At 61.4% G+C, this 10,970-nt stretch overlaps 1 protein-coding gene across 1 annotated transcript in view; it reads left to right on the forward strand.

Moving 5' to 3' along the window:
- Positions 1–10,970, forward strand: part of MFAP1 (microfibril associated protein 1) — a 30,957-nt gene that overhangs the window by 13,880 nt on the left and 6,107 nt on the right. Inside the window, exon 3 of the mRNA XM_035335956.1 lies at positions 2,688–2,707. Coding sequence (XP_035191847.1) covers positions 2,688–2,707 — 20 coding nt within the window. The remainder of the gene's footprint in view (positions 1–2,687; positions 2,708–10,970) is intronic.

The raw sequence follows: 10,970 nt of genomic DNA on the forward strand, positions 1-10,970 counted from the left end.
GGGTTCCGGCTGGACGCCCATCTGTGCCTCTGCTCTCCTGGGAGCTGGTCCTTGCACAGGGGCTGGGATCCCCTGCACGTGCAAGTGCCAGAGCTGCCCATGCGAGGCACCCCCAGGGAGCCCAGAGCACCCGGCTGAAGGGGCACAGCTGGGCTCTGGAGGCACTGGGAGGTATTTGCAATTTCCTCCCCGTCCCAGGGGGATTTTGTCTCCCCTCTCCAGACGGGAGCAGGAGAAAGCTCACTCTTCTTCCCTCTAAGAGCTACTTTAATAACAGAAGTATGTGGGGAAGGAGGCCAGTAAAACAAATAAATCAGCAAAGTGGAGCGGCCGTGGTGGGAGCCTGCCGTGCACCCAGGACCTTGCCCAGGAGCTCAGCCCCAGCCCCTGCAGCTCCAGCACCGTGGCCCCACAGCAGCTGGGGACACATCGGGGCCACCTCCCTGGTGCTGCTCAAAGCTGGGGGGCACTTTGTGCCCCTGTACTTGGGGCATCAAACCACCGTGATCACCTCGGCGTTATGAATGAGCAGCTTCTGCAGAGAAGCTCGTTTTGGGACAGCGCCCTGTTTACTCAAACAAATGTTCACGTCCCTTGAAGCCACTCAACGAAATAATCACCAAAACCAACACGGGACCCAGGGCTGCTCTTTCTTTTTGTCCTTGCCCACTGGCCGCTCACAGACATGAAAGGCCCGGCTCTGGCCGGCAGCGCCGGTCACGCAGCCTTTGTCTGTCTGAGCCCGCGGAGCTTTCCCACCGCTCCCTGGCAGCGGCGCAGGGGACGTCGGGGTCCTGGCGGCCAGCAGTGCTGCAGGGCTCAGGCACCACTGGAGCAGGGCGTGAGCCTCCTGCTAGCAGGGAAAGCAGCCCACAAGGCGATTTGCAAAACCTCGTGAAACCCCTCGCAGCTAGGAGGAAAAAGCCCACCGGTGGTTTTCTGCAGCCCCAAAGCAGAGACGTGGCCGCACACGGACCTGAGCCCACAGCCAGGCTCGGACATTTTGGGGGAAGGGCTGGCATGGGGACAGACCCATCTGCCCAATATCTCCCGGAGATTTCCCAGAGCTGCTGTGAGCTGGGGCCGCCAGCCCAGCAGTCGGTGCTCTCAGAAGCCCTCACACTGGCACACCTGCAGAGCTTCTGACCCAGTTTAACCTGGTCCAGCTTTCCTGCTCCCCCCTTCCCATCCTCCACCGAAACAGCTGTGTGCCGAGCTCCTCAGCCTTCCTACGAACCACAGGCCTCGTGTGTCAGCAGGCAGGGCACGGGCATCGTGCGGGCACGTGCTCAGCCAGAGCTGGGGTGCGCAGCGAGCGCGCCCCCACCCCCGTGCCTCCAGCGGCCACGCGCTGCAGCGCGGCACCAGCTCATTGCAATGCAGGGGAACATCTGTCGGCTGTCCCTCTGCCGTTCCTCCCAGATGTTTCACAGGAGGCTGTTTGTCCCTTCCAGCGAATCCAAGGTCGAACACGGCCCCGGTACCGCAGCCCCAGCCAAGGTCCCTGCCGCCTGCCCAGCGCCCCGCGGCACCGTGCTCCCAGCGCAGTGAGGGGCACCAGCGGGCACCGCGCGGCACCGGGCCCCAGCTGGCATTTGGCAGCTCCAGTCGGTGGAAATGTTCCCAACCTGTGCTTGAAACGCAGAGGTTATAAAGCCGTGGCAGGCTACTGAGTCAGCTGGATGTGCCGTGTTTACTGAGCTGGGCGCTGCTGCAGCGGACCCCGGCAGCCTGGGGCAAGCTGCAGATGGAGCAGGGCTTAACGAAGCACCGGGCGCTTCAGCAGGCGGCGTTCCTCAGCAGGAGCCAGGACGGACGGCACGGCACGGCACAGCACGGCACGGCTGCCGAGGCACACAGAGAGAAAGGGGGGCCACAAGGTGCGGCCCCACCTAGGCGTTACGGGGGTGAATAAGCCTGGATGGAGCAAACAGTGAATCAGAGCCGCAGCTGCCCTGCGTTAGCTGTCGCGGAGACTTGGCGAGCCGCGCTGCAAGGGAGTGCCAGAACTCACACGGCTCCAGCAAGGGAACGGGGTGAAAGTTTTGGGTGTTGGAAAAAAGGCTGTTTGCACCTAAAAATTCTCTCTCACACACAGAGGGGGCATGGGGTATCAGTGTTGTGGCTGCTGCATTGACTCCACCCTTATCTGCGAGATTTCCTGCTCTCTGCTTTAAAATTCAGCTTGCATTAAAACTGCAAACAACCAGATGTGCTCCGCCAGGCTGCCGTTAACCCTGGACTGTGCTGTACAGGATTAGACCCTTGCTAACGAGCATCCCTCGTTAACCTGAGGTGCCAGGCCACCAGGGGAGGGGTAAAATGTCCACTTTACCCTGACATGAGACCCCTTCACTTCCTTCCCTTCCTTTCCCTCCCTTGCCTTCCCCTGACTGTGCCTGAGGGGCCGGGACCGTTCTAGCTGCAGACCTTGTCACCGGCACGGGACAGGGCAGGTTTTCTGGTGCCTGTGGAGCTTTCCCTGGGACAAGGTTCGGTCCCCAGGGCCCCCCATGCAGGAGTCCTTAGCAGGACCACGCCGGTCCTTCCACGAGGACGGATCAGCAGCCGCAGCTGATGGATTTATGCAGTTCTCCCAGTTCCCAGAGCCCTGGGCCATGCCCGGGTCCGGTGTCAGCAGTGGAGGTGAGGACAGCCGGCTCTGCTCACAGCAGGCCGGAGCTGGCACGCAGGACGAGGTGGCAGCTGCATGACTGCACCGGGGCCACCGCTGCAAAGCACCTCGCCGTGTGCCCGCCCTGTGTGCTGCTGCCACCCCGAGCCACCCCGCCACCTCCCCAGCCCAAAGCCCCGAGGTGCTGCACAGCGCAGCGGGTCACAGCGTCAGGGCTCCTGCACCTGCAGCTCTGCACCTCGCGGGGGGAGAGCCCGGCTCCAGAGAGCAGCGCTGAGGCCTTTGGGGCTGGACGGGTGTTGCTCCAGCCTCAGCTCAGACAAAAAACACCGTGCTGTGTTTTTACCAAGCCCAGCACCAGCTGTGGCCTCGCTCTCTGCTGGGCCACCCTCACCGGTTCTCCACCACTGCTAAACACCGCTGGTTCTCAGAGCCTGACGCCAGGACAGTGTCCCCCCCTTGTCGGGCACCCTGCGGACACAAGGAGCACTCGGCAAAGAGCCGAGCACTGACCCCCCAGCGGCCCCCGAGCAGTTCCTGGGGCTCGCTTTGCCGGCGCAGCCCAAGCATCACCTAACGCGCGCGGTGCAGGACCGTGCCCGCGAGCTCGCCAATCCCTGCACGCACCGCCCGGCAGCTCGCTGTCAAGCCAGCACAGGCCCGAGCCGGGGAGTGGTGATCGGATTCCTCGGCTCCAGCCTCTGCTGTGAGCGGGGTGCTTGGGGCATGCCAGGGCTGCCCGCGAACGTGGCCAAGGCAGCCAGAGCGCAGTGCTCACCCTCCAGGCCCTGGGGCGTGCTGGGGTCTCCTCGCACGTCCTGGGGAGCGCCCTGGAGCGTGCTGAGGGGCTGACTGCTGCCTGGGGGGGGAAGTGGGGACCAGCGCAGGGACACGGCACACAGGAGGAGCTGCCCTGGGGCTCGGGACAGGGCTGGCACCACAGAGCAGGGCTTGGCTCCGGGGCCTGCAGCTCAGACAGGAACAACAGCATGCCAGCGTGGGCAGGGGAAAAATCGACCCTTCCCAGGCACCACCATGGGGTTCCTCGCCCTCTGCAAGCGGGGGCACCCCCAGCCCCAGTTTGGGGGGTGGCAGCAGCAGGACGTGGGTGCAGGGCCAGGGCTGCCAGCACCTTTCTGCAGCGTCAGACGAATCCGCCCGTCTCCAGCCCCACAATTTGTACAGCTTAATCCGACGGGCCGGGGCTCGGGCTCAGCCCCGCGGAGCGCACCGAGGGGGGGGAGCGGGGCGTCCAATCCCACCCGCAGGGAGGGGACTGGAGGTTATGAAATTTGTGAATGGGGAGTGTCTGCGGCTGGAGCAGAGCAGCCACGGCGCGGGCACGGCCGGGGCAGCGGAGCCACGGGCTGCTGGGCTCCCCACACAGCATCGCCCCGCCGGCACAGCCCTGCCGCACCGCCAGCCTCGGGAAGACGATGCAGACGAGGGCTGGGGAGAAGAGGCAACCGGTGATGTCTTACCATTTATTTCACTTGTTACCAGCCTAGCTTTTTTTTTTTTTTTCTTTTCCATTCTAAACTTTTAGGGGGGAAGCGTCTTCTGAGGCCATTCTCATCCCCTTATCACTTTTCCAGCCCAGCTTCTCCACTGTAACTGTTGGACGGAGAACTGATAAGGGTATGCGAGTGACACGAGCCACCTCGCCCAGCACCAGCCCCACACGGCAGCAGCTGGGATGCGCCGGCAGGCGTGCCGAGCCGCCTCTGCCGCGGGTGTTGGCTTGAAGTGGAACCGACGGCAAAGCAAACTCGGCGGTTAAAGAAACATTTGGTTTGTACTGAGAGCCAGCAGGTTGTATTGCTCCCCGCTTTTTATCTTCCAGCATCGACAACAGGTGCCCTGCAGGGAAATGTGTTTTTTTTTAAAGAGGTCTGGAGATACTTTTTGTACGAGGGGTCACGAATCGCTGATTTAGCAAATTGCAGTTTGTTCGTGTGTCGGTGAAGTTTGCTTGCCAGTGAGATTCTTTGGAATCAGTATAAAGAGCGATTACAAAAGTAAGAAGTAAGACTTGCATAAGTGTGAAATGCCTGTTTTATTTCTGTTTGGAATTGTTTACATTAAAAGCTATTTCAAATGTGCACATGATTTTAAAGGTGAGCGGTGGCGACGCGGCTCTGCCTGCAGCTGATGAAAGGAATGACGGTAACAGAAAGGCAAACATCCCAGTGAGTCATGAGAACAAAACCAGCCAGCTAGGAAAGCAGAACTAAAGCATTAGGTAACGGGGATATTTGTTTAATGCAAAGGTGTGCCTGCAGCCAGCCTCCCGCCGCCGCACACCCCAGTGCCCGCACCCCGGCAGGACGCAGCCCGCTGCCACTCACCGAGCCTGGCACCCCGGGGGTCAGCACCCCCCCGCCCCGGGGAGACCCCCAGCCCGGCCCCGGGGAGGAAACCTTGCGGGTGGGGGCTCAGGGAGCGCGCCCCGCGTCCTGTTTGGCCATCCTGCTGTTTTCTGAGAGCAGAATAGGCTCCGACCCATCTGCTTGGCACCAGCTTGGCAAACACAGATCTCACGACCTAGCAGAAATAGGTCTCCCTGATTAGCAAAAACGGGTCTCCTGGTGCCGGGGTGCTGTACCAGCTGCTCCGGCTCCTTCCCAGCGCCTGGGGTTGGGGCCCGTTCCTGCTCGTAGGGCGCAGCCGGCAGCACCACGAGCCCCATCCTGTGCCGGTGCTGTGCCGCCAGCCCTGGCCCCACGTGTGCTGCCATGGGCCGGACGGTGCCAGGACGCTCAGCCCCCCGGGCTCACAGGCGGCTGGTCCAAGCACCAGGGATCTGCTGCAGGTTTCCTACCCGCAGCTCCCTGCTGCCCTGGGACGGAGGGCAGCCCAAATCCTCCCGGGTACCGGGGCCAGGACCGGTGGGGACGAGGCAGCTCGCGGCCAGGCCCCACGCTCACCGATCGCCCCACACAGGGAGCCCCCACCACGGGGGGACGGGGCATCGCCAGCACCGGCTGTGCAGGTGAGACTCCAGTGGCCTCTGGGAGCAGAGAGGGAAATGTCAATATTTGCAGCAGGCTCTGTTGCTGCCAGCCTGAGTCAGGAGACAAAATCCTTGCTGTGCAAATGCCCTGCTGACTCAGACTGCTGAGCATGGGCTAAAAGGGGAAGGGCTGGGCCCTCAGAGCAGCAGGGCTCTGAAGAACAGCGGCCAGGTATGTGGGGGGCAGACAGCTCAAGCAGGCTGGCACCAGTGAGCAAGAAGCACCAGGGGGCCCAGGACATCCCCCCAGCTCAGCGGGGAGCAGGAGGAGTGGAGCCCAGCTCCTCTGCAAAACATCTCTCTGGCTTTACGCTTGGTACTTCCATGCCTTGGAGGACCACGATTTGCCCCTTGGTATTGCTGCTTGAATGTCTGCCGGGCTCAGCGCCCAGCCGCCAGCAGCCCCCACCAGAGCCCCCACATGCAGCCCGTGGGTGCCCCAGGCCAGCCGTGGCAGCAGTTCCCCCGTGGCAGTGGCCGCTGGCACGGGGACAGCGCAGCAGGGCGGCAGAGCGCAGCTCTCACAGCCGGCGTCTGCGCGAGGGGTTCAGCCCTGGGACGGGACCTCGCCTGATCCCTCCCCAGCTGGGCCCGCCAGCGGACTGTCGGCGTGCATTTAACCTTCACTCATGGCAGGCGGTGTGATTAAGCCATGAAAAGCGGGCTTAGCGTGAGCTGGAAAACTACTGATGCAGCCGAATTCCCCGCAGCAGCCCCGGCTCCAGCGCTGGTATGGGGCAGCCGAGCCACGGGGCCGCCGGGCTGTAGGTGCCCAACGGAGGCGAAGCCGGGCAGAGCCCCGTCCCTCCCCGAGCACGTAGCCCTTAGATTAAATCCATAAATAGGAAATTCCACTTCTTCAGAAAAAAACAGAATCCGGATATTTCATAAGTGTCCCAAGGGACATGAAAGCTGAATCAGGAAATTTCACTCGGCACAGATATTAAAACCACCGCAGCCCTTCAGACAGCCACGGAAAAGCACCTGCGGCCGCGCGCCCCAGGCAGGCGCAGCGCGAGGGGACACGCACCAAGCTGGGTCTGGCCTGCCACCACCTCCCTGCCAGCACACAAGAGGCAACCGCCAGGCCCAGGGAGCCAGGCTGCAGAGCTCCCACCAGAAAGCAGAGGCTTCTGCAGGCAGCGGGAGGGCAGAACGGGGCTGCCAGCGCACGCATCCCACACGGCAGCTCGGGTCCCCCGTTGGCCTGGCAGTGGGGGTCCCTGGGGACAGGCAGCGCGCCCAGCCTGCGGTGAGGGCAGCGGGGCAGAAGTGGGCACAGAGGAGGGGGAAGGAAACATCTCTGAGCCCCCCACCGACACCCCCCCAGTGCCAGGATCAGGTGCTGGGGCTCAGCTGCAGCCTCACCGTGATTCCCAGACCCAGCCACAGCCCTGGCAGGTGGGTCATGGTGGGGGCAGCAGGACCCTGCCTGCACACCCCACACATCACTGCCCCCCTCCAGCCCTGTACCGGAGGAGCAGACCGTGCCCAGAAGTGCCCAGGAGGCTTTTCTGGGGGCTGCCAACAGCTGCAGAGAAGAAAGCAGAAACGCCGCGTGCTGCCGTGGCACAGGACAGCAGGGGTGAGGCCGGGATGTACATGTTTATTTTTTTCCTGGAGAACACACTGCTGGCACAGCACTGCCTGCCTGGGGGGACAGCCGTGCCCCCGCAGCTCCCCCACACAGCCCACACCCGCCCCGCATCGCCAGCTCCGCGGCACGGCGCCGTGCTGAGGCATGCAGAAGCGTCTTCCCTTGCGTGGCTGGCCCAAAGCCAGCCTGGAAGCGCACAGATACCCTCGTCTTCCTCCTCTGCTTACACATCACAAGCTTTTCAAAGCAAAGCCAGCCTGCATAATTCGCTTTCTCGCCAGAGAGGCGTTGCAGCATTTTCCCAGCGCTGCGCAGGCAGAGGAGGAGGGACAGATAATCACGCTAAGCTCTCGCACTTTCCGACGTGGCGGCACGTCGGCAGGCAGCCGTGGGAGCCGGGACGCTGCGGCTCCGGGTGAGAGGCTCAGAGCCAGGGGACCAGACGTGGTGGCAGCAGCAGAGCAGCCCCTCACCGCTGCATGTGCCAGGACGGGGCACCGGCCTCAGCCTGGGCCGTGGGGAGCTGCTTCCTTGGGGACCGGTGACGTGGCTGGCATGGGGTCGGGCTGCTCTGCAAACAGCTCTGTGCCCGTGCCTTTGTGCCCCCTCCCCCTGCAAGCAGCAGCTGGGCGAGGGAGGGCACCCCCCAAGGACCCCCCCTGAGCACCCCAGGCCACCACCGCGCTGTCAGCAGTGAAGGGAAGGGAAGGGAAGCGCCAGCCTCCCCCGAGCCTCTGCCAGCAAAGAGCCACCCCCACAGGCTGTGCTCGGAGGTAATTGCAGGTTATTACAGCACCGCTGTTGTTAAATACAGATCACTTCTCTTCCGACAGGCATTCTGTGTAATGCAAACTCAAATCATCTCCCTCCTCCACCCGAGCACCTCTCCTCACCTGCTGGGAGCTGTGGCACGTCACCGCATGGCAGAGGACGCAACGTGCGTTGGACGTGGCACAGGCACCTCAAACCACGCCGTTATTTTCCGTGCTCAGCCTGTGCTTGTCCACTGGATCAGTTTAGGGGTGGCTCTCAGGCAAGCAAAGGACGAGCTATGAATCTCACACCGTGTATTTTCAGCACATAACTCATTTTAACAAAACTCCCTGCTGCATCACCCCAGCTAAGTGAAAAAATTGCTATTTTATCGCGTTCCTGCGGAGTCCCTGCTGCTTCCCACCCGAAGCTGACTCTGAGGCGCGATGGCAGCACACACGCAGGGCTCAGCAGAGCCGCCGGGGCCCCACTCGCAGCCGGTGAGGCGAGCAGCATCAGCACAGTCTGCTCGCAGGAGCAGGGAGGAGAAATTCCTGCTGACACCTCTCTTGTGTAAGGACCTCAGAACCACCAAAATAATTAACTCCGGCTTGCGAGACGCCCGCAACCCAGGCGCAGACGTGATTGATCTCCTCTGGTGGCTGGGGAGGTGCAGAGGCCCCAGCTCAACAAGTCACAAACTTGAGACACGAGCACGTGGGTGCCTGTTGCGTGCCCTCCTGCAGCACCACACCGCTAATAAAACAAGGCTTCAGCCCTGTCCCTCCTGGCTGCTGCCAGGTTCCCTTGTTCAAACAGGAACGAAAATGAATGTTTCATCGTGCAGAATTTATATGAGGTCAACATAAAATTACTTTCTATATAAACAAGCTTAAATCGAGATGATTTTTAGATGAAAGTCTGTTTGCCGTGCCGGTCTCAGCGCTGCATGCACCAGGCAGGAGCGCCAGCGCAGCGCAGGCACTATTTACCTAACCCACCTGGAGCACAAAAAAATGCTCGGAATGGGAATTGGGCAGAGGACGCAGGCAGATGCAATGTGGGTGCCAGCTCCTGACCTTGGTCACCTTTTTGCAGAGGATGCGAGCAGGGTGACATCGGGGGCGGATCAAACGCAGGTGCTGCGCTCCAAGCAGGGCGCGTGCAGTGCCGCCGTCACCGTCTGCGGTGTGGGAAAGTCAGAGGGGCGGGGGGGAAGGCACCACCAGAGCTTCACGCAGCCGGGCACGACCCACGCAGCAGCAGGGACCCGGCCCCCGTGCTCACCCAGCTCCTGGTGCGTGGGGACTGCAGCCCCTGGGGGCCACGGACCCCAGGCAGTGCAGGCTGCTTGGTGCCGCTGCTGCCGCCGGGCCGTGTCCCCGGGGAGAGCCATCGCAGCCCGCTATAAATGCTTGCTAGGAAGCGTTTTCCTGAGCACTGCAATGTTCAGCCTCTGTCCCGGAGCCCTCCCTGCCAGCCCTGAGGACGAGGCGCTGACATTTTGCTGTTGTTGTTTCATGCACTATTACATCTGAGGATCCTTGCAGGGGTAGGAGCGAGACGCAATCCAAAAAGCATTGTAATGACTTCTCAGTAGAGAGCTCAAGAGAAAATGAGTTTCTAAAATTAAGCTGCCAAAATGAGAGAATGGAATATTTTTGCATTGATTTCATTTCCATGAATATTTATAAAACTTAGTTTAATAAAATTAAATAAAAAAAATAAATAAAAAAAAGAGTGTCGGGTGGGAACTACTGCCTGCATCTCCCTTTCCCCATCAAACTGCAAAGCAAACACGAGAAAACACTCCAACAGCCACCCCTGAGCTCCAGGGCTGGCACGCACCCGGCAGGAATCAGGGTCTCAGCACCCAGCCGGGAGGCAGAGCGGGGCAGGTAACGCCCCACAGAGGCTCACCAAAACCCCCGGAGGCCCTCAGCACCCTCACTCACCCACCACTGGCTCTGCCACCTCCTCGCCTCCCCATCACGGCCCCCAGGGCCCCACAGCAGCGATTCCCGTGGGCCGTGGCTGCTGGCACCGTCCCCGTATGACTCCCTGGGATCGGTGGCTTCTGACCCGACACCTCCTGTGTCCCCCCCAGGTGGGCACGGCCCCGCCTGCGCCCCAGCTTCGCCCTCTGTCTTCCAGCCCCTTCCCTCAGGCCAAGCAGCTTTTTCCACCCATCCCAGACATTTTCCTGTGCTAATCTTAATTGGCAAATAATCGCTACAAATTGAATTGCCATTCAGCTCCTCCTACGCCTGCCTATTAACTGCTGGAGTCAGCAGGCTCAAAGAACCCGTGGAAAGCTGCTCTGTGCAAGGTGCTCAGCCTGCCTCCAAGTTCCAGCATTGGGCCCCTCGCACCGGGATGCCCACATACGGAAACCGCGTGGCAGGGACCTGCCGGGTGCCCAGCCCCAGGAGGACCCGGGTACTCCCCACTTTTGGGGCACACAGCACAGCCCCGGCTGGGACAACCCAGCCCGAGGGACCCGGGCCCTTGCCGGGAGCACCGAGGCTGCTGCCTGCCGTGCTCAGACGGAGCAGCGCAGCTTCACAGGCTGGGAAACGAAGGTCCTCCTCTGCCAGCTGTAAAAATTCTCTCCTGCTTGGGTCCAAGGTCCTCCAGCCTGGCACTGACTGCATTTCCAGGCCTTTCAATCCAGAGGGCTTCTCTGCAGATCCTCTGGAGTACAGCCGAGATTAAAAAAAAGTGGAGGTGCAAGAATTTATAGATTACAAAGGAAAAAGGAGGAAAAAGTGCAAGGAGACATACGTTGCCAAGGCAACCACCAACTGCAGGAGTGACAGAGACCAAGGAGAAGAAATGAGAAAGAAGGAGAGAGAGAGAAATGATCGCACTCGTGGCATTTTCACACCGAGCCGCTGCACCACTAGCCCAGGCACCGAGGAAAGGCAGCCCCCCAGTGCTCAGCTCCACGGGGACAGCGGTGGGGTCACAAA

The sequence above is a fragment of the Oxyura jamaicensis genome, chromosome 10, assembly GCF_011077185.1.
Source record: "Oxyura jamaicensis isolate SHBP4307 breed ruddy duck chromosome 10, BPBGC_Ojam_1.0, whole genome shotgun sequence".
Classification (NCBI taxonomy): Eukaryota; Metazoa; Chordata; class Aves; order Anseriformes; family Anatidae; genus Oxyura; species Oxyura jamaicensis.